The sequence below is a fragment of the Grammomys surdaster genome, unplaced genomic scaffold, assembly GCF_004785775.1.
Source record: "Grammomys surdaster isolate TR1022 unplaced genomic scaffold, NIH_TR_1.0 125612, whole genome shotgun sequence".
NCBI classification, from domain to species: Eukaryota; Metazoa; Chordata; class Mammalia; order Rodentia; family Muridae; genus Grammomys; species Grammomys surdaster.
In genome coordinates this window covers 1,776,278-1,797,891 of record NW_021620455.1, presented here as the reverse complement: position 1 = coordinate 1,797,891, position 21,614 = coordinate 1,776,278, and the positions used below count along the sequence as shown (strand labels likewise).

Below are 21,614 nucleotides of genomic sequence, written 5' to 3'. Positions count from 1 at the left end.
ACATTTCCTTGAACTTTCACTGTCACCTAACTTGCAATGTAAGAGTATTTAAGATCCTGTGTATCTTGAAGTCAGCCTTACCCAAGAGCTCTGACTGCTGCCCATTACAGTCTGGCATCTGTTCTAGCCCTGAACACTGTGCTGATGCCTCAGGCAGAGGTTTGCTGGTGAGATTCCTAAACCATTGCTACATTTCTGACCTTATCCACAAGGGCAGAGAAGTGACAGTAGCATGTACGACCCAGCTTAAATTCTTAGGTATAGACCTCGAGATAATGATCCAAGACTTTAACCCAACCCTGTAGTTTCCCATTATGGCGGAGCTGTCAGGCCCTGTTGGTAGTTTGGGTGTCTCCCTTTCCTCTTAGGTTACTTACCCCTCGTGGGGTGGGACTGTAAAGTCTGTGAGGTCTAACCACATCTGTGCCCACAAGGATGTATAGAGAACATTGCCACAAATAATAAACAGGCTTGACGACATTCCCAAGCATCCTGGGTTCCCACAGTAACAGACCCACCTGGAGAAGCTGGAAACCAGACCATGGTAGGGGTGCTGAGAGCTCTGACCCTGAGTCAGCTCTACCCTTGGGACATGAAAGACAGAATTCAGGCCTGCACGAGGAGCCTGATTTATCAGGACCCCCCAGAGTGAGGTTAGGTAGGACCTCAAAGAATCAGGTTCCTCCCTGCATGTGCTTCTCCGGTGAGACATCAGAAGCCTTGTGTTTTGGGCAGGAGCTTTGAGAGTATCAGCTCCCACAGACTGATCCTGGGCCCACACTGCCCTTCCTTGCCCCTGTCTGCATCTTTCAGATGCCCAGGAAGTCAAAGGGTCCCCTTCTGAAATTTCAGGCTCATAAGTCACTTCCCCTCCAAAAGTCATCTTCCTCCAGCTAGACTCCACCCAGTTCGCACTCCCGAAGCTCTGTCAGGGCTGGGAGGCAATTCCACAATCTCCCCACCAAGACTGGGAGCTTGTGGAGTTGCAGAGTTGCTCAAGTTAGACTGTTTACCATCTCCAACTCCCATTAATTTTGTCCAAAATCATGGGAGATCAATAGGAGCTACCTAGAAGTTACTAGGGAGGGGCTTCTGTAACTCCAGACTGCCCTGGAGGCTGGTTGCTGCCTGCGGGAGTGTTGGTATAGAGGTGTACACTTCTTGCCCCGCCTTGCTCCACCCCACCCCGCCCCACAGCCCAGTGATTGGCCAGTTCTGATCAGTGGGAAGGGCTCTCAGAAAGAAGTACCAGACCAGTGATCAAGAGAGAGTACTTTGTGGGACCTCTAAGGTTAGTGTGCCCCAGATGCCATCATGCTTGGCCTCTGGCTACTCAGCGTCTTATGGACACCAGGTGAGTGATGATTATTTGATTTCAAGGAGCCTATTCAGGGCTTGGTCTGCCTAGTGGCACTTACCATGGACAGGTCTCCTTGCCTCTCTGGAGTTGATCCCTGGATATGGAGAAAATAGGTAGATATAGAAAAGGTCAGAATTGAGACTTTTTTTCATAAGTGAAACATAAGAGAAATTGGTTCCTGGAATTTTTTTTTAATTGAGCTAGTTACAGGAACAGTGACATCACTAGGCGTGGCACCTACAAGACAGCTTCCCTTGCTGCTGTAGGAATCCCAGGCAACAAGGTTCACTGGTGGGATCATGGGGGATGCATAACTCTCTAGCTAGGCAGGAACAGATGCTAGAGGTACAGTGGTCCCAGCTCCCTAGCAACGTGGGGGTCCTGCCTCCCATTAGGAGGCTTGGTTTTCCTGTCCTGGGAGGACCCTGGCTGGAGTGATCTCTTCTCTTTCCTCTCAATCCTGGGACCCTGGGGTTAAGTAGCTGTGCTCCTTGTCTATGCAAGAGCTCGGTGGTCTCTAAAACTGGACCTGCCTACAGATAGGTGGTCTCTAAACTGGTCCCTCATCAGTTGTTGAGCAGTAAGTTTTCTGTTGGGAGAGAAAAGCCTGAGGGAGGGTGTGTTTTCATTGATTAGATATGATCACTTAACTAAGGACGAGATGGGGTCAACTCTAGATGTCTGGCAGGCAGACCAAAGGGCCTATATGTGTTTTCCCTGTGTAGGTCAAGACAGGCACTGGGGAAGGGTGGAGTGTGTGGATGAGGTTCTTCTGGGCACTATGCATAGATGTTCTAGGCTCAGACAGCTTGACTCTGATGTGATGATGGACCTGGCAGTGTTTTAGACACAAAGCTCTTATCTGGGCCATGGGGCCAGATCCCATTGCTGGCCCTGAGCCTTGTGGTGATTCCTCAGATAAAAGAGATAACACTGGCTAGACACTGCTTGACGCAGGACAACCCTCGATGGTCCTCTGAACCCCTTTCTCCTGTAGCAGTAGCCCCTGGACCTCCTTTGCCCCACGTGAAACAGTATGAGGTGGTTTGGCCTCGGCGCCTAGATGCATCCCGCTCCCGCAGAGCCCTGCCCTCCCACTGGGTAAGTCTACCCAATAGCCTGGCCACATAACCTGTTTCTGCAAAAGGACTGGCAGGCAGACTCTGGAGGCTGCCCTGCGCAGCTCCAGAACTTCAATCTGTCTGTGCTTCTGGGCATGATTACAGTCCAGTCCTCCTGTGTTTACCACTTCCTTCCTCTTGCCTCCTGCTGCTCCGCACCCTGAATCAGAGTCAAGGGACCTCAAGGTAGGCACTAGGACTCACTCACTTCCTTGCTCCTTTTGAGACCATTGGCCCAGCCTAAAAGAGGCCTCTCACCCAGGAAAGGTACAGCAGCTTGTGTTGCGGGCCACTCCCCAGTTTCAGTTGGCAGTGGTTTGTTAGATTAGCTAGCAGCTGCTCACCCTAAAGCTATGTGCACGCATTGAGAATCTCTCAGCTTGGGATTTCCTGGAATTGGGAACTTGAGAACAGCCTCTAGACCTCCAGGAAGATTCTTGTCCTTGTCCTTGTTTGGATCTTCAAGAAACATCTCTGCCTAGGCTTTTTCCTCTTTCCTGGTGGATGCTGTCCCTAGGGCCGGCTAGTCGTACAGATGGTGTATGAGTAAAAGGTCATAGAATATGTAGCACACACCTGCTCTGAATCTCAGGCTGGACACTGTAGCCAGCTGAGGAATAGTAGTGCTGAGGCGTCTGTGTACCTTGCCAACCCCCATGTTGCCCTGGATTTAGTGGCTATTTGTCCATGGCTGCCACTCCTACCCTGCTTTTTCTGGGAAGGAATGTCATCATCATCATCATCATCATCATCATCATCATCCTTATGAACAGATGGGGGGAAATGGCTCAAGAGGTCATGGAGCTGGTTTTTTTGTTTCATCTGGGAGACTTGGTTTCCCTGTCCCTCCCAAACAGCTCAGCCTGGCCCCAGCCACCTACTTCCCTGCCTGAAACCTCAAGATCTAGAGAGACTCTGCTTGGGGCTTTCTGCTATGCAAATCCCTGGCCTTAAGCTGAAGCCACTCACCCAGAATTCCCATCCAGGGCCTGTACCCAGAGAATCTGAGCTATGCTCTTGGGACCAGTGGGCATGTTTTCACCCTGCACCTTCGAAAGAACAGGTAAGCCAATTCGGGCCCTTGAGTCCATCTCTGAGTCCAGTGGGAAATACAGGCTTCTGTGTGCCAGAATCCTGGCCCAGGCACCCTATGGTGGCTGCTCTGTGTGAAGAAGAACCAGGGAACTTCAATGGTTGTCTTCCAGGGACCTGCTGGGCTCAAGCTACACAGAGACCTACTCAACTACCAATGGCTCTGAGGTGACAGAGCAGCTGCATGAGCAGGTACGGTGCCAGGCCAGCCTTCGCTGGGCCAGTGAAATCAAGGCAGCAAGACTTATGGCCCTCCCTCACTTCTTCAGGACCATTGCCTCTACCAGGGCCATGTGGAAGGGTACGAGGGCTCAGCTGCCAGTATTAGCACCTGTGCTGGCCTCAGGTATGTACTGTAGACCCAGGCAGGAAGTCCCATTCTACAAAAGGGTAAACCAAGGCAGTGAAAAGGGGGTGTAAGTGTGAGAATTCTTTCCTGCTGTGTTTGGAAGGGTTGGGCTCTTGCTTAGGTTCCATTGGTAATTGCCAGCCATGCCAAACCCATGTACCTTCTTCTTGCCTCCTATATCTACAAGTCTGGTCGTCTCCCACAAGGGTGTGAGGTGGCTGTTCTGAGGCAGTAGGCATAGAGCACCTGTCCTCCCAGATGGACTGGTAGGAACGAGCTAATCATACCCTCTGTTCACCTGGCTCTCCCAATCAGGGGCTTTTTCCGTGTTGGGTCCACTGTCCACTTGATTGAGCCTCTGGATACTGATGAAGAGGGGCAGCATGCAATGTACCAGGCAAAGTATCTGCAACAGAAGGCTGGGACCTGTGGGGTCAGTGGCACCAGCCTAGATGACCTAGGGCCTCGGGCCTTAGAAATCTACAGATCTCAGCCCCGGGTGAGTAGCAGCATCCCCTGTTGGTCAGTTCAATCCCAGACTCCATGTTTGGGCATGGTTCTCTATAACCCTGAAGCAAGCCCTATGGCCAGTGGGTGGGCCTGACTCAGCCTTGCAGCTCCAGAGAAAGTCCCACTACACTGGAGATATCTAGACTTTGCCTCCCAACATAGAGTTGGGCTCTGGGGTAGGTTGGGGGTCAAGGCCAAAAAGGCTGATTGGCTTCTTTCCCTAGAACTGGCTAATACCCAGAGAAACCCGCTATGTGGAGTTGTATGTGGTTGCAGACAGCCAAGAGGTATGAAATGCAAGGTTGGAGAGGGCTGGATAAATTGGGGTGAGGTTGCCAGGCCCCAGACTAAAGGTCTTATATTTCCAGTTCCAGAAGTTGGGGAGCAGAGAGGCTGTGCGCCAGCGAGTGCTGGAGGTTGTAAACCATGTGGACAAGGTGGGTTGCCCCAGGGGTGCTGATGGTGAAAAGAGGGTGCAGCTCTTTAGGGTAGGAAAGGCAAGATAGCCAATCAAGAGGTGGGGCTAGTTCAGAGCTCTATACTGAGCACAGGACCTCCCAGGGGTGAAATGGATGCAGTGCCCCTGTCCATCCCCGTGCCTGCGCTGACTCCCAGGAGCTGCTCATTGTCTGCAGCTTTATCAGGAGCTCAGTTTCCGCGTTGTCCTGGTGGGCCTGGAGATCTGGAACAGGGACAAATTCTACATCAGCCGTTACGCCAACGTTACGCTGGAGAACTTCTTGTCCTGGAGGGAACAGAACTTGCTAGGGCGGCACCCACATGACAATGTGCAACTTATCACGTGAGTGGGTGGGCACGCCCATACGCCACAGTGAGACAGAACCAAGCCCTAGAGATTTGGCTTCTGTACAGCCTGGCCTCCAGGGTAGGACATCTGAGCAGAGCTGTGCAGGGGTGAAGAAAGGCCAGGAACCTTGTCAAGGGCATACCTGTCTTGTCTGTTTCTAGGGGGGTTGATTTCATGGGGACCACTGTTGGACTGGCTAAGGTGTCTGCCCTGTGTTCCCGTTACTCAGGAGCTGTGAATCAGGTAAAAGGAACTCTTACCCAACCTTGTCAAGCAGTCTGGTGGCAGTACAGTCAAACATAGCACCTGAGTTGTGGGGAAGTGTCAGCTTAGGTCCCTAAGACACCATGAAGCAGTCAACTACTCTGGGGATGGATTTGAAACCTGGTTTTATGTTAGGGTGTTAACAGGAAGCAGTATTACGTCTATGGGCACCTAGGGTGGCCAAAGACATATGGGTTGATGGTAGCAAGATAGTACTAATGAACATATCCTCATAGGACCACACCGAGAGCTCCATTGGCATAGCATCTACCATGGCCCATGAGCTGGGCCACAATCTGGGCATGAGCCATGATGAGGACATTCCAGGATGCTACTGTCCTATACCACGTGAGCGTGGTGGCTGCATCATGACTGAAAGCATTGGGTAAGGTCCTGTGGGGCATGTTGGGCGGGAAGGGACAGACTGCCATGTGGCTCTTCCTAACGGTGACATTCTGTACCCTTAGCTCCAAGTTCCCCAGGACATTCAGCAGGTGTAGCCAGGTTGACCTAGAGTCCTTCGTGACAAAACCACAGACAGGCTGCCTGACCAATGTCCCGGATGTCAACCGGTTCGTGGGTGGCCCTGTATGTGGAAACCTGTTTGTGGAGCATGGAGAGCAATGTGACTGTGGTACACCTCAGGTCTGTCTCACCCCATCCCTGCCCCTTGCTGGTCGGCTTTGGCATTAGTGTAGGGACCTCAGTCTGAGGTCCTTTTGGTTAAGCTAGCCTCCCAGGCCTGGTGTTATATGCCCACACCTCATATGGCCCTTGGTGTCACAGGTCACTACATTTCTCTTTAAGCCCCTAATAACCTATAGGGGAGTTGGAGATAAGTTGGCTGCAGCCCCTTCCCCAGTGATCACCAAAAGCCTATCCACCCTAGAGCCAGGTCTGGCTAGGGTGCATCTGCTCAAACCATTTTCCTCGTAGGACTGTCAAAACCCCTGCTGCAATGCCACCACTTGCCAGCTGGCCAAGGGAGCAGAATGTGCCAGTGGTGCCTGTTGTCATGAATGCAAGGTAAGTTGGACTTCATCCAGGATCTGCTCCAGTCGAACCTGGGGGAATTAGGATTCTTGTGATGGCATCACATGGACCTGCCCTACAGTAAGCTTCTCTATGGGACCAGGTGAAGCCAGCTGGTGTGGTGTGTCGTCCCATGAAAGACAAATGTGACCTGGAGGAGTTCTGTGATGGCCGGAAGCCAACATGTCCTGAAGATGCCTTCCAACAGAATGGCACTCCCTGCCCAGGGGGCTACTGCTTTGATGGAAGCTGCCCCACACTGGCACAGCAGTGCCAGGACCTGTGGGGGCCAGGTAAGCCAGACATGAGCATAGGATGTGGGCCATCTTGTGGACTGTCTATGACCTAAACCAAACTAACTTCTCCTGGCCCCACAGGTGCCCGGGCAGCAGCTGACTCTTGCTTTGCCTTCAGCATCCCTCGGGGCTGCAATGGGAGGATGTACCCTGGCAGGTAAGCATCAAGGCCAAACTGTTTGGAACTGGACGTGGTATGTCTTCAGTAGCAAGGCTGGTCCACAGAGATTTTCCCACAGAGGAGGCCTCCTCTGTGAGGCAGGTGGCTCTCCTGGAGTCTGCCCTGCTTCGAGTCATCAACCTGAGCCCATCATCCTTGAAAAAGGAATGGTCTTGGGTCTGTCTCCTGTACCACCCAGGGCCCTGAGCCATTCAGAATCCCCAGGACACCCATGACCATAGCCTGCCCTCTGTCTGCAGGATCAACCGGTGTGGGGTGCTGTACTGTGAGGGAGGCCAGAAGCCCCCTGAACGTTACTCCTGCATTTTCTCTTCCAACCATGGGACCTGCCACGCTCTCCGCACAGACAGCAACACCAACGCCTATGAGCTGGTTCTCCAAGGCACCAAGTGCGAAGAGGGAAAGGTGAGCTGAGGAGTACTTGAAAGTTGTCCAGGGCTGATGAAGATGAAACGTGCCCATACGAGTCTCTGACAATGTTCAGACAGTGTTGTCTGGCGGAGGCATGTGCATGGTGCCTCTATTATGTCCTAGTCAAAACTGAGATGGTAACCTGGCAAATGGAGACACCTATCTGGAGACCACCAGACCCAAAGGGTCCCCAGGATCAGCCAGTCCAGTGCCACCTCATGGCTGAGGGCCCCTCCAAACAGGCACACACACAGTATGAAGGCATAGTCATCCTGGAGTATGACCACACTAGCTGTCCTGAACTTACCTTTAGATTTGAGGATGGTGGGGTAAGAATTGGGTCTAGGCCAGCTACCCAAGAGCCCCTTCCACCTTCCAGGTTTGTGTGGATGGAAGCTGCCAGGACCTCAATGTATACAGATCTGAAAACTGCTCTGCTAAATGCAACAACCATGGGGTAAGTGTAGCCTCAGGTCTTAGGTCATAGTATACCTTCTGTCTGGTGCCTTTGAGCTAGGTGGCTGCCGCCACTTGTCTGTTAATAGAACTGTAGCAGAGACAGCTGTGGGTATAGCAACGTGGGCTTGAATTAGCCTATATCCTTCTGATAGGGGTAATCAACAAGGCCTCTCTGGGGCTGAGGTCGAATAGGTGCTTTCCACTGAGCTTGTGGCCACTGGTCAGTGTAGTCACTGGGGAGAACTCTTTATAAGCTCAAGATTGACCTATGTGGATGGATGGAGGGGACCCTATGTGTGCTGCAACCTCCCCTGCTGCCCTGTGGGATACCTGTCCTTGAGAGCCCACTTTCCCTCCAGGTATGCAACCACAAGAGAGAGTGCCACTGTCATAAGGGCTGGGCCCCACCCAACTGTGCACAGCGGATGGCAGATATATCATCTGAACAATCAGGTAAGGTCCTGAGGCCCACAAGAGCTGGTATTTGTGGGGTACCAGCCTTAAGAGTGGTTAGGATAGATCACATAATCTCTAATTCTCATAGGTGTCACAGGGCACCCTACTCAAAACACAAGGTTAGATAGCCTTGGCCCAGGCATCTAGGGCCACTTACAACCTCCACAGTGTCTTCCTTCCCAGTGGTCACTGAGTCTGCAGCTGTCCACAGCACCACAGCCTCGGGGAACTGGCTAGGCCTCAACAGTGGCACTGTGGGGCTGGGACTCACCACTACCATGTCTTCTAACCCATTGCTGGAGAGCCAGAAGAGCTGTTGTAAAGTACTGGGCCCTCTGCTGGAGTCCTCAGGCACTTGACCATATATGGGGTGTGGGACCCAGGACATGATCAAGGGGGACTGAGAAGGCTGCATCTCCCAAAGGGCTTCCCTAGCTCTAGATTCAACCGGTCCCTAGTCCTGGATGATCATATGGCCATGTGTCTCACAGCATCTACGAGCCTCCCAGTCAGTGTGGTTGTGGTCTTGGTGATCCTGGTGGCTGCAGTGGTCATCGTGGCAGGCATCGTCATCTACCGAAAGGCTCCGAGACAAATCCAGAGGAGGTGAGGACATGGTGGTTGCAACATATTTACATGTGAGACACAATACTTCCTGTACACGGAACTTGGGAAATGGCTTTGCTGCTACTTAAGAAAGAAAAAGCATTGCTTCTGTCAGCAAGCCCAGGCAGAAGCACTTAAGGGGACTTGGGGTTGTCTGGGTGTTGGACAAGCCTGGGTGGGAAGCTCAGGTGACTCTCAGGATCATAGCCACTACCACTGCTGCTGCTGCTTCTTTCTTTCTTTCTTTCTTTCTTTCTTTTTTCTTTCTTCCTTCCTTCCTTCCTTCCCTCCTCCTCCTCCTCCTCCTTCTTCTTCATCTCCTCCACCTCCTCCTCATCTTTTCCCTCCTCCTCTCCCTCCTCCTCCTCTTCCTCCTCCTCTTCTTCCTCTTCTCCCTCCTCTTCTCCTTCCTCTTCTCCCTCCTCTTCTCCCTCCTCCTCTTCCTCCTCCTATTCCTCTCTCCTTCCTCCTCTCCCCCTCCTCTTCCTCTCCTTCCTCTTCCTCCCCCTTCTCCTCTTCCTCTTCTTCTTCCTCTCCTCCTCTTCTTCCTTTCCCTCCTCTCCCTCCTTCTCTCCTTTCTCTTCCTCCTCCTTCAAGACTGTAATGGGACAGTGAGAGCAACAGATAGGTGTATGATAAATCCAGAGTTGAGATAACCTCCCTACCCTAGTCATAGACACATATGCCCCACTAGATTTCCACTGTGCCCTGCACCAAGATCTTGAGCCCCAAGCTGTCTGCCAAAGGACAGCTTTTCCCAGGTCCTCCAAGTACATTCCTAGCATAGCTGTCAAGAGACTTGTTCCTTGACCTTCTGTGCTCACACATGTGCCTGAGTCTACAGCTAGCATCTTATGTGGAATGTGCCAGAGAAGAGATGCCAGGCTGACTTGGGAGGCATGCCCAGGGGTTCTGGATTCTCTGGCCAGAAGTGATGACATTATTCTTGTCTCTTTTTCTCCCCAGGAGTGTGGCACCCAAGCCTACCACGGGGCTCTCTAATCCCTTATTCTACACAGGGGACAGCAACCTGCCAGCTAAGAGCAGGCCTCCAGGCCCTCCAAACCCCCAGCCCCCAAGACCCATAGTGAAACCAAAGAGGCCCCCTCCTGCAGTAAGTACTATCCTCTGACAGGTTCATGGGGCTGAAATGAAGGAGACTCAGGCTCTCCATCCCTCTACCCCAGAGTGTGACCTATCGGAGATAGGGAAGGCATTTTGTGACAATTAACTCATGAGCCATGCAGTAGCCTGGAGCCTGGAGAAGTGTTATAGTCACCCTGAGGGAGGGTCAAGGACTAAGTCAAGACTTGTCTTCTAAGAATCTGTATTTGGAGTTTGGGTCTGAACTTGTGGGTTTGAGGGCTCTCAGACCAGAAGTGTGATAAGAGAATGCACTTGCTGTACCTTAAGTGTGATAACACAGCTGGGGAATGGGCTGCTGGCCTAGGGTGAGCAGGAAATAGGGAGCAGGTTCCATTTGTGAAATGTAAGAGCCTTGGATCCAAAAGCAAGGGATCCGGTGGCCATGGGCTGGGGCCTTAGCACTGATTCTTGGGCCCAGGCTCACATCTCTGTCCCCTCAAGCCTCCAGGTGCCGTGTCCAGTCCACCACTCCCAGTTCCTGTTTATGCTCCAAAGGTTCCAAATCAGGTAAGCCTTGGGAAACAGCCATATGTATTCTAGAGACATGGAAACCTCTTGGGAGGTGCTATCTGGTGGCTGACTCTGTGGACCTGAAGCCCTAAGGAAACAGCTGCTGTACAGGGGACGTTTGTCAGCCCTGCCTAGTCAGTATATTAAAGTGAACCTAAGGGTTGATTCAGGGAGCCTGGGAGGGAAAAGGTACTACCCTACTCCCCAGCCCTGAACTGGTCTAGTCTTTGGATCCTGATTCTTTTTTTTTTTTCAACAGCTTAGACCTGATCCTCCCACCAAGCCCCTCCCAGAGCTGAAACCAAAGCAGGTAAGGGGACAGCCTTGAACTGAGGAGACCTTCCCCTCCTGCAAGCCTGTGGCCCTTTATTCCAGAGAGCAGCCTCTTCCACTTTCCTTTTGGGAGGAGGCTATAGGGAATCAATCAGAAGGTCTCTAAAATGCCGCTGAGTAAAACTTTGAAAGTAGTGATCCATTCATTCTTTCCTCCCCACAGTGTTAGAGTCCTTTCCAGTCCTTCAGGTGATCTGAAACCCTTTTCTTAGCCCTAAAAGTAGGCTCCTACTTCTGAGAGGTCATGGACATTACTGTAGTCTTAACCCTATGTGCATACTCTAGGGTCATGGCTGTGATGGTGGAGAACTTGTGTACGTGTGCGTGTGTGTGCATGCATGCCTCTGCCCATCCCAGAGAGCAAATGCTATTAGCAGCAGGATGGAGCCCTGAGCCCTGACATAGGGCTTAACTGCACAGTTCGGCTGCCTACCTCGTGCTGCTAGCCATCTTCCTGGGCAGGCATCTGTGCTCCTCTGAGGCAGGGCTAAGGGAGCTTCCGGTGGGCAAGTGACATCTGTGAAGGCCACAAAGTGGCTGATAATTCCCCAAGAGTCATTTGAGTAGGACCTGAAGAGTGAGTACTCTGCTCTAGGCCTTGTTGAGGATCTTATCTGCTCTTCTGGGCACTTGAGGCTCTCAGGTGGCGTTCAGTGCGCATTCCTTGTGTTGAAGGTGCTAGTTTGCTGTCTTCTGAGTGTCCTTCAATTCGTTTGTCAACTTCTTATCTTACTGTAGGAATAGCATGGGAATAGCATGGGAAGGAACCACAGTGGGATGGGGTGTGAATTCCTATGATTTCCATGCTGGGAACTAGCTTTGTGTTGAATGAACTGATGCCTAGAGAGAGAAATGAGTGACTACCTCAGAGATCATCTGGAGACTTACAACCCTACATCTCTGGAATCTTTGACCTTGAACTCTAACAATTGGCTCTGGGTTTTGTGATAGTGGCTTTATTTTTCTTGCTTTTTTGTCTTATTTTTGTGTATATGATGTGTGTGGGCACAGATGCCATGGTGCATATGTCAGAGGACCACTTTGTGAAGTTGACCTTTACTTGGGTTCTGAGATTAAACCCATGTCATCAGGTTTGTGCAGCAAGCACCTTTACTAGATGATCAATCTCAGTGGTCCTTGCTTATGATGATGATGATTTTATTATTTTATTATTTATTAGTATGGGGGTGGAGTGTGTGTGTGTGTGTGTGTGTTGTGGCATGTGATGATGATTTTATTATTATTATTTTATTATTTATTAGTATGGGGTGGAGTGTGTGTATGTATGTGTGTGTGTGTGTGTGTTGTGGCGTGTGCATGCACATCACAGGATGCAAGAGGGGATCAGAGGACAACCTTGTGGAACTGGCCCATCCCTTCCACTTTTACATGTTGCAGAGACTGAACTCCTGTCACCATGCCGGCAAGTGCTTTAACCCATTGACCCAGCTCACAAGCCCCTGGGGGTTTTGCTTGTTTGGTTGGTTTGGTTTGTTTTTTGAAATAGGCCAAATGATATGGAACTCACTATGTAGCCTAGGCTGGCCCTTAAACTCATGATGGTCATTCTGAGTCAGCTTCCTGAGTATTGGTTCTATAGGTATGAGCCATCACACCTGTGATTTTCTGTTTTTCATTTTCATTTTTTTTGGGGGGGAGGGAGGGAGGGCTAGGAGGGTGATTTTCTTTCTTTTTCTTTTTCTTTTTTTTTTTTTTTTTGAGACAGGGTCTCACTATGTAGCCTTGGTTGGCCTCTATGTAGACTGGGTTGGCCTCAAAATTATAAAGATCTGCTTGCCTCAGACTCTTGAGTGCTGGGATTAAAAGTATGCACCACTGTGTCTGGCCAGGGACTAATTTTAGACTTACATAAGAGCTGAAAAATCCCTTTAATCCCAACACTTGGGAGGCAGAGACAGTTGAATCTCTGAATTCAAGGCCAGCCTGGTCTACAGAGTGAGTCCAAGATAGCCAGGAATATACAGGGAAAACCCTGTCTCAAACAAAACAAAGCAAAAACAAACAAATAAAACATAACAAAACAAGGAAAAGAAAAAGAAAAATTTATCCTAGGCACAGTCCCGACTGGCAGAGTGGGGACAGTGTACAGGGACTTCTGGGCAAGGATTAAAGGAAGCTGGATGAGGAGGGAGACCAATATATGTTTAAAACCTACCAATGCCAGGTTACACTCCTCTCTAAGAATATGGAAATGAAATGTGTTTTCAGAGTTAATTCTTTCCTTTTGAGCTTCTAAAGACCTATGTTCTGAAACTTAGACCTTCAGGGTAATGTGTGGGATACTGGTGAGGCTGAAAGATGACGAGTGAGGATGGCTAGCCAAGAAGTCGAGCTCTGCCAGGTTCAGGCTTTATCTTCTGAGTGGTGAGGCCATGCAGGGGTCTCCTACTGAGCTGTGTGTATACAGAAGCCTTCAGCACTAGGCTGGAGCTGAGCAGGGCGGCCTCAGGAGGATGGAGCTAAGGGCAGTACTTAGCCTGCTTAGGCGATGCTCTCCATTAACTGTGTCTGGTTCCTCCCAGGTCAAGCCAACCTTTGCACCCCCAGCACCACCAGTCAAGCCTGGGCCTGGAGTGACTCAGGTGAGCCCCGGGGAGGTGGGGGTCCATCTTGTAGGAACCATCCTGCTGATTGTGGCACTGTTCTGGAGGGTGGGTGACTGATTTTGTTTTCTTAGCTGGTAAGTTTGGGTGACATCTGAAAAGAAAATGGGAACATCCTCAGTAACAGGCCTGATGTCTGCTTTATAATCTGTGAGAACTTTCCAGTGCTTGTGACTTCCAGGGGCGATCGATTTTTTCCTTTTCATATGTCTAGTCCACACTATACCATGAAATGTTAGTACAGTCATCTTGTGTGGTCGGGGCTATGCTGTTGTTAGCGGAGGCGGAAGTCTAAATTTAAAGAGCTGTCTATGGGGATCTTCAGCGGTACCTCTCTCTTATCAGATCCTCTTTAATATCAATTTCTTTTTTCCTTGGCAGGGAGTTGGTGAGCCAAAGGTTGCTCTGAAGGTCCCCATCCAGAAGAGGTGACCCGCTAGGGCACCCCAGGGCCATCGAAGACTTGCAGAAGTTTGGAGATACCACTGCTCCTATAAATGTGTTCCTTCAGCAAGAAGCCCCTCACCCAGGCTGGACCTGCACGCACTGTTTTTACCTCAGGAATAATCTCTTTGCGGCTTTTGTTGTCCAGCTGCCCTCCTGAACCAGTGTCCTCTCAACTGGCCTTGGCCAGTTTAGACCATATGTTTACGTATGCTAGTTGCTAGGCCGGAGTGGCGGCGCCTGCAGTGAGCATGAGCAAGTCTGTCTGTCTCTGGGTGGGCAGAATGCTAGGAGTCCCCTCCCAGCAACTTCTGCACCGGCCCTCGCACAGTGACCTCTCCAAGAACAGTTCCTGTATTTACATCCTACTCAAATATGAGACTTTGGAAGAAAAAGCCGACGTTCTTGGGGTATTGGGACAGAAGTTGCCATCATTTCCGGGTTGAAACCAGAATAGTTGTTGAAACTATGACTGAACACTATTCATTAATAAAGATTCTATTTTATCAGTAGATTACAGATCACATTCTAAAGGGCAGTTTGTTTTTATTACACCAGATCATACTATTTCACCTACCATCTCTCTTCATTTTTAACCATCCACCTTAATTCAGCCGGGTCTCTGGATGTGCAGGAGGACCCAATTCTACCTGGGACCGAGGGAGGGCCGGATGCGGTTAGGGCCCCGCCCCTTCCGGCTGTGCCTCGTCTCCCAGCAACGGTCCAACCTCACCAGGTTTCTTCCGCTGTGTTTCGCTGCTGCATACCCACTCCTCTGCCATGCTCAGTACTTCCAAGCAGGGCTCTGCTGCGTTCCTGCCAACGCCAGGGGATATTCACAATCTCTGCGCCTGGCTGGACCGGCTCCCACTCAGCCGCCCCAAGCGCCACTTGGCTCGGGACTTCAGTGATGGTGGTGCGAGTGAGGGAGAGGCGCTATGGGGAGGATGATGAAGAGGACTCAAAGCTGAGGGCCACCCTTGCGTCCAGCCCCTTAGTATGGGTGTGGGTGTTGGGGGAACGGAGCGGTTCTTGAGTCCAAACTCGTGCTCCGTAGAAAAGGTAATAGCAAACATGGCCTCCTGTGGCTCTTCAAGCTCCTCCTGGGCTCTCACGCTGTATTAGGTCCCCAGGCCATCCTACCACTTGATCTGTCCTTGAGTCTAGGTGCGGTGCCGAAGACTCGGGGACAATCATGGGCTCCCCAGGACAAGCTCGTGTCCTTCCCACTCCATTCCATGCAGCTCATGTGGTCAGGGATTTCAGCTGCAACCCAGGGTCTTAGCCAGGCAAGCCAAGTTCACCTCGCATTCCCACAGTGCTGGTGGCCGAGATTGTGAAGTACTTCCGCCCTCGGCTAGTGGACTTGCACAGCTACATCCCAGCCTGCAGTACAGACCAGAAGCTGAGCAACTGGAGCCTTCTCAACAGGCAAGGCCTGGGAGCTCAGCCCACCTAGGTTGACCCAGGGATGCTCTCTCCAGCTGTGGGTCTCTGATTGCCTTACTGTGGGGCCTTGCCTACAGAAATGTACCACAACCAGGGTCCCTGGGGGCTCCTTGCTAGGGAAGCCTACCAGCTAGCCTGTTCCCCTACAGATCAGTGGAGGCATGCTTTACTTCACCTCCCAAAATGTCCTCAGACAAGTCTCTGCCTGTATGTTTGATATGTGATAAGTGGTATCAAGAACAACCAGTCAGAGCTGGGCAGACATATCCGATGTAGTCCAAACACTTTGGGCCTTCAGGAAGCAGAGCAAAGTGGAGAACATGTGGGCACCCAGGATGTTGTATAGGGGAAGTCAGAACGCCCAAAAGACTGGCTCAGATTGGAATAGAATTGCAGGAGTCAGGCCTGGGTACAGTCTCATGGGCTTATGTTTGAGAGGGTAGAGATGGAAAGAAAACTCAAGGGAGATAGATGATCATGCCTGAGAGGGCCCAGCTGCAGGTTTCCGGTTCTGTTGAGCTCTATCAACAGGACGTACAGAGGGCAAGCCATCAGAGAGATGAGAATGAGTGCAGAGAGCATGGCCTGATAGAGCACCGTGTTCTGTGATCTCCTGAGACATAGCCCCAAAGGCCAGGAGTGAGAGAGCCATGTACCCCTCAAGTGCAGAGCAAAAAGGGGCTCTCTGAGAAAGCTAGACGTTGCCCAGTGGCTAGAAGGCATTGCAGGGAGGACAGAACTTCAGGGAGGGCTCAACTCTCCGCCCTTGATGGGACTGCTTTGAGAGTGTACCCCTACCTTCTTTGCAGGAAAGTCTTCCGCAAGCTACACTTGTGTATCTCAGATAATGATATCCAAAGGGTGGTATCCAACAGGCCTGGAGTGATCGAATCTATCCTATGTGCACTGAGGGAGAAGATGGAGGCCAGTGCTGTTCATGTAGGCTCAGCTAGTACAGCTGTAAGTGTCTGCACATCGATTCAGCCTGCAAGTCTGCTGTGATTTCTGCCCTTTGCACACAGTCAGATAACCTGTCTGAGAATAAAACAGGAATGGTCCAGAAAGAAATGAAGTCTGGCCGGGTGGTGGTGGCGCACACCTTTAATCCCAGCACGTGGGAGGCAGAAGCAGGTGGATTTCTGAGTTCGAGGCCAGCCTGGTCTACAGAGTGAGTTCCAGGACAGCCAGGGCTCCACAGAGAAACCCTGTCTCGGAAAACCAAAAAAAAAAAGAAAGAAAGAAAAAAGAAAGAAAATGAAGTCTGTACATGAGGCTACAGTCTTCACTTAGACTCTTTCCTGACTTCCCTGCTGTCTGGGATTCTCCCAGCTCTTCATCTCCTTCCCAGCCTGATACACCTACCCTGGGGCAGTGAAAACACTTAAAAGTTGCTCCAACAGAACCAACCGAAGCCCTTCCCACTCTTCTCCAGCTTACACACTAACCCTACCCAGAGCACATACAGACCAAACATATTCAGCCCAGCTACTTCCCAACTTTTGTACTTTGCAGGATCCAGGACTCTCTGGTGTGGATGCTGTCCGACCTTGGGGGGAGCTTACCTCCCACTCACATACCACTAAGATTCAAGATCCTAATGTGGATAACTGCAGCCTGTCAGAGCCCCTCTGGGACTCCTACAGAGAACATCACTACATTCCTGAAAGCTGGGTGCATGATGATCTTGAGCTCCCAAACCTTCAAAAGAAGGCAGGTATGCTCAGGTGCATCCTGGGCCCAGAGAGGCTAGTGGGCTTCTGAGGAAGGCATAATACTTAGGGTCCTGGCTCCATCAATACCCAGAGAGCAACCATCCAAGGGGGAGCCTGTGAGCTATGCAGGGAAACCATTATTCAAACAGAAGCATCATTTCTGAGGTTTCCAGGGCTATGCTAAGGGCCCTGATACCAGGATAGGACCAAATCCTTCCATGATAACTTCTGAGTCTGCTTTACTGGCTATGGATCATGTCCCCTCCCCTCATCCACATGTCCTGTCACTAGTGGGTGCCTCTCAGAAGCAAGGTCCTGAGTTGATGGTGTCTATTTGTCATACAGGCCTACAGAGCCCTCCAGCCCCCTCCAGCACGAAGATCCTTCAGAATCAAAGGGATATGGAGAAAATGGGCTGCTGTGCTTGCAGAGGGTGGACCTTTATCTCTCACATTCTCCCTGCCCACCTCCTTATGATCCCTATCCTGGATTAAAGGTCAGTGTTTACCTTTCAGGGACTCAATTGAAGGGCTCTGGGATCACCTGGTCAGCATCCAGCAGCAGCTGGAGGATAAGGAGCAAGCACTAGCCATTCTGCAGGAGACAGTCAAGGTATGGTCCTATTGGGCATCCCTTGCTTCCTGGACATTCCGAGCTGCAAGGATGCAGAGGGACCCACTACCCCAGTTTCACACTCCTTGGCTGAGTTTCTGCAGAGCCGGCACTGACCCAGTGAGGGCTATATGGGGAGTGAGAGGCCCTGACCAGAGAGAATCAACATTCTTTAGATATTCTTTAGATTCTTTAGAAATTAGCTAGTGGACTAGTAGTGGTGGCTCATGGCTTTAATCCCAGCACTCAGGAGGCAGAGGCAGGCAGATCTGTGTTAGTTTGAGTCCAGCCTGGTGTACAGAGTGAATTCCAGGACAGCCAAGGCTACACAGAGAAACCCTGTCTTGAAAATTTGAAGAAAAAAAAAAAGGAGAGAAAACAATCTGTGGACCATTTCAATCCTTCTCAGAGGCGGAAAAGATATGGTGGATTGGTGGATCCCTGATGTACTCACTACCTGCCTCAATAGTCTGTCCATCCCAGACCCAAGTGCAGCTCAGGAGTACAAGATGGCAGTGTGGACTGGGATCCATTTCCGGAAGCAGGTGCTGGACGAACACCTGGGAAGCAGATAGAGTGGGAAGGATGCTGGCTGGAGAGGCTCCTGCCTGCCACATACCCCATTAGCCTGAACTGGGCCTTGTCTTTTTCTTCATCTCCAAAAGCCAGGGCCCTCGAAACAACCCACCTGGGGATCCTTGTGAGCATTTAGATGTGCAATGCAAACCTGGTTTTGATGCACATCTGGTTCTATGAAACACACTTAGCTCTGCAGTGCACACCTGGCTCTTATGATACACAGCTTATTCTGGAGTGCACATATGGTTCTGCCGTGCACACCAGGGTCCTGTGGTGTGTGCCTGGTTGTGTGGGCTAATGCCTGGGACTGCACATGCACATCTGGTTCTGTGGATGTACTCCTGGCTCTGTGAGGACACACCTAGTCCTGCAGTATCTGCCTGGTTGTGTGGTCCATGCCTTGCTCTCTGATGGATATTTGGTTCTTCAGGCACACCTCTGCTCTTGCACTAGGAACTTCCGGTGCCCCTTATTCCTTACCTCTCTCTGTATCCTGGGGACACACAAGCTAAGATAATAGGAAAAAACAGAGACTCTGCACCAATGGCCCGAGGTCACAGGGGCTATCGGAAATTGCAATGCCATCTCAGTTCCTGAGTATGTACGCAAATCTTGACAAGTTATCTTCTTGTGAAAACAGGAAAGTGATGTGATATTACTGTGACTTTGGACTTACAGAGCAGAAGTAGAGAGGAAGTGGTAAGGAGAACTGAAGTTGTTGCCTCCATCCACCCCGCTGTTGCCGTGGCTCATATGCTGACCAAGGGAACTGTAACTTTTCACTGGAGACACAGAGAGGGAACAGACTCATTTACCATCTAAAGGCTGACACTCAGCTTGCCATTTAAGGCTTGAACACCACTTGTAAATTGTCACAAAGCGAGATACACAACTTTGGAGGAATTTGTTGTGATAGACAGGATGTATCAAGCCTGTGGCTGGGCCCCATAGGATGGAATCCATTGCTGGATCTAGCCATCCAGCTCTCTGGCTTTTTGATTTGAATGAAGAATAGTGGACAGGTGTCCGGAACATGGGCTTTATGTACTGCCTGTGAACACAGTGTCATACTCCACAGGTCCAGGGAAGGACCTTGTCTTTTACTGTCTGCTGTGAGGCTGGCTCCCCACCCTGATCCACATGCCTTCCTTCACACTACATGGGAATGAGACAGATCCAGTTTTTCTGCCTGAGGAGCACGGTCGGGTCTTGGTTTCCAATGGGTGAAAGTTTGGGACAAGGTCATCCTTGAAGCAGGCATGGAGGGACCACGGATGCCCCAGATGTGCCGAAGGACTGAGAGGAGCTGCTCAAGCTGTGTTCTCTCTGCCTATCTCTGTCTCTCTGTCTCTGTCTCTCTGTCTCTCTGTCTCTCTCTCTCTCTCTCTGTGTCTCTCTCTCTCTCTCCCTCCCTCCCTCCCTCCCTCCCTCCCTCTCTCTCTCTCTCTCTCTCTCTCTCTCTCTCTCTCTCTCTCTCTCCTCTCTCTTCTGTTTTGTGAAGCTGAGTCTTGCTAACTAGCCAGAGTAGCCTTAAGCTTCAGTGACCCCCGTCTCTGCCTCCCCAGGGCTAGGATTGTAGGTATTGTAGGTGGTGCCACCATTCCTAGCTGTAGCAGCCCCATCTTCATTCACTTATGTTTTTATTTCATTAAAAAAAAATTACGTATAGCTGGGCATGGTGACATGTGTCCTTAATTCCAGGATCCCAGAGGTAGAGACAAGAGGATCTCTGTGATTCAAGGCCAGCTTGGTCTATATAGAAAGTTCCAGGACACCCAGGACTACATAGAGAGACAGAGTTTCAAAAAAAATTTTTTTTAATTTTGTGTACATCTGAGTATGCGCAGATACCCATGGAGAGCAGACACATCAGACTCTCCTGGAGCTGGAGTGGCGGGTGTTTGTGAGCTGCCTCATGTGGGTGGTAGAAATCAACCTGAACTTCTCCAAGAGATTACAAGTACAGACACACTCTCCCCACCAACACCCTTTTTAACTTTTTAAAGACAGTGTCTCTTTACATAGCTCTGGCTGTCCTTGAACTCACTATGTAGACCAGGCTGGCCTCAAACTCATAGAGTTTGCACTGGGATTAAAGGGATGCCCCACCAAACTCTTCAAGAGAATGCACTCCTAACCTTAACCACTGAGAGCTCTACACACACACACACACACACACACACACACTTACTCTTGAGTCAGCAACTTTTGGAAGTACATGATAAACAAACAACACAACAGCCACATATCTATTCATCATCTGTTGTTTCTGCGAATGTGCCTTGAGTAACTTCCCAACTAGGTGCTTAGATTATAGCAAAGAAGGCTCAGTCCCTCTGCAACCCTGCCCTACCCTGCCCTGCCCTCCTTTGCCCTGCCCTACATTTGGCCTTTCTGGCTGACACAGGGAAACAGGCAGGGAGGCCAGGAAGATTCCCAGCAAGGAGCAGGAGGAGAAAAACCAGCGCTCCACAGGCTGCCAACCCTGTGAGCTCCTCAAGCTCACTGACTGTAGGATCTTCCCCAAGGATCTTGGTGTCTCTCTTTCCCAGTGGCCCCCACAAAGGCCTTTGGTCCTATCCCGAAACCATCAGACCTGTATGTAATTGTACATTCATTCCCAGAGGATGGAGTTGCCCAAGGCCTAGCTGGCAGGTAGACAGACTTGTTTAGATACTTTCAGACTTGTGTGCTTTCTGAAGATTTTGCAGATGAAGGTGATGAGGTTGGAACATCTGGTACAGCTGAAGGACCAACGGATCTGGGAGCTGATGAGAACTGGACCTGAGGAGCATCAGATCTGGAGGAGCCCCCATCCAGAGTCGTTCAGACCTTGACCCTGAGCCCAACCGGAGCTTCTCACTGATCATGCAGCCTCAGAGTGAGATGTGAGGTGTGGAGGCCCGAGCACACTGGGGCTGGAGACGAGTTTGGACAGATTTGAGTTTGGTTCTCCCAGGCCCCCAGTATCTTGTCATCATCATCGATTTACTGCATTTGTGAACTCACAGAGTCCTGGTATGTTCAGTGTCTCAGGGTCGCCTTCGAGGGTGGGCGGGAACTGTTAATCATGTAGCCATCCTGAAGTTTTCTAGAGATTCCACTGATAGGGACCCTTGGAAGATTTTGCAGGCCTGAGCCTGCTGGGCTTTTCCACTGCAGGGGGTCACAGAGAGGAAAATTGCTGGATATGCAGGAAGAGAGGCTAGAGGAGAGGAAGCCACACCCTTTCTAAGGTGTCCTGGTAACCTGCTTTGCCC

The 21,614-nt window shown here is 50.7% G+C and overlaps 2 protein-coding genes across 8 annotated transcripts; both read left to right on the top strand.

Moving 5' to 3' along the window:
- Positions 1-1,256: 1,256 nt before the first annotated feature.
- Adam8 (ADAM metallopeptidase domain 8) lies at positions 1,257-14,528 on the top strand. Of its 4 annotated transcripts, none has more exons than XM_028787160.1 (24): positions 1,257-1,354; positions 2,358-2,461; positions 3,468-3,544; positions 3,687-3,765; positions 3,843-3,919; positions 4,238-4,421; positions 4,657-4,719; positions 4,801-4,869; positions 5,068-5,234; positions 5,402-5,483; positions 5,741-5,889; positions 5,972-6,149; positions 6,441-6,530; positions 6,640-6,829; positions 6,914-6,989; positions 7,253-7,418; positions 7,804-7,881; positions 8,243-8,336; positions 8,831-8,945; positions 9,912-10,059; positions 10,533-10,598; positions 10,861-10,911; positions 13,478-13,537; positions 13,940-14,528. In XM_028787160.1, the coding sequence occupies exons 1-24, from the start codon at positions 1,315-1,317 to the stop codon at positions 13,988-13,990; spliced, it is 2,454 nt and encodes an 817-aa protein (XP_028642993.1). In that variant the 5' UTR covers positions 1,257-1,314; the 3' UTR covers positions 13,991-14,528. The 4 variants fall into 4 exon arrangements, with proteins under 4 accessions (XP_028642993.1, XP_028642996.1, XP_028642995.1 ...); XM_028787161.1 differs by having other exon boundaries at positions 1,274-1,354; positions 2,361-2,461; XM_028787163.1 differs by lacking the exons at positions 8,831-8,945; positions 9,912-10,059; positions 10,533-10,598; ... (1 more) ...; positions 13,478-13,537; positions 13,940-14,528 and adding an exon at positions 8,523-8,823.
- Positions 14,529-14,715: 187 nt separating this feature from the next.
- On the top strand, positions 14,716-21,358 carry LOC114638619 (sperm flagellar protein 1-like). 4 transcript variants are annotated; one of them, XM_028787190.1, is made up of 7 exons: positions 14,716-14,918; positions 15,322-15,433; positions 16,261-16,411; positions 16,964-17,161; positions 17,509-17,596; positions 17,679-17,775; positions 21,057-21,358. In XM_028787190.1, the coding sequence occupies exons 1-6, from the start codon at positions 14,783-14,785 to the stop codon at positions 17,750-17,752; spliced, it is 759 nt and encodes a 252-aa protein (XP_028643023.1). In that variant the 5' UTR covers positions 14,716-14,782; the 3' UTR covers positions 17,753-17,775; positions 21,057-21,358. The 4 variants fall into 4 exon arrangements, with proteins under 4 accessions (XP_028643023.1, XP_028643025.1, XP_028643024.1 ...); XM_028787189.1 differs by having other exon boundaries at positions 14,783-14,918; positions 16,964-17,165; positions 21,057-21,191; XM_028787192.1 differs by lacking the exon at positions 17,509-17,596 and having other exon boundaries at positions 16,964-17,165.
- The last annotated feature ends 256 nt before the right edge of the window (positions 21,359-21,614 follow it).

Coding starts and splice junctions, on each gene's coding strand:
- Adam8 (XM_028787160.1), top strand. CDS start 1,315: ATGCTTGGCCTCTGGCTACTCAGCGTCTTATGGACACCAG. Junction 3,545..3,686: donor CTGCACCTTCGAAAGAACAG/GTAAGCCAATTC, acceptor GTTGTCTTCCAG/GGACCTGCTGGGCTCAAGCT. Junction 5,484..5,740: donor ACTCAGGAGCTGTGAATCAG/GTAAAAGGAACT, acceptor ATATCCTCATAG/GACCACACCGAGAGCTCCAT.
- LOC114638619 (XM_028787189.1), top strand. CDS start 14,783: ATGCTCAGTACTTCCAAGCAGGGCTCTGCTGCGTTCCTGCCAACGCCA. Junction 17,597..17,678: donor GGCTGCTGTGCTTGCAGAGG/GTGGACCTTTAT, acceptor TTTACCTTTCAG/GGACTCAATTGAAGGGCTCT. Junction 17,776..21,056: donor TTCTGCAGGAGACAGTCAAG/GTATGGTCCTAT, acceptor TGCTTTCTGAAG/ATTTTGCAGATGAAGGTGAT.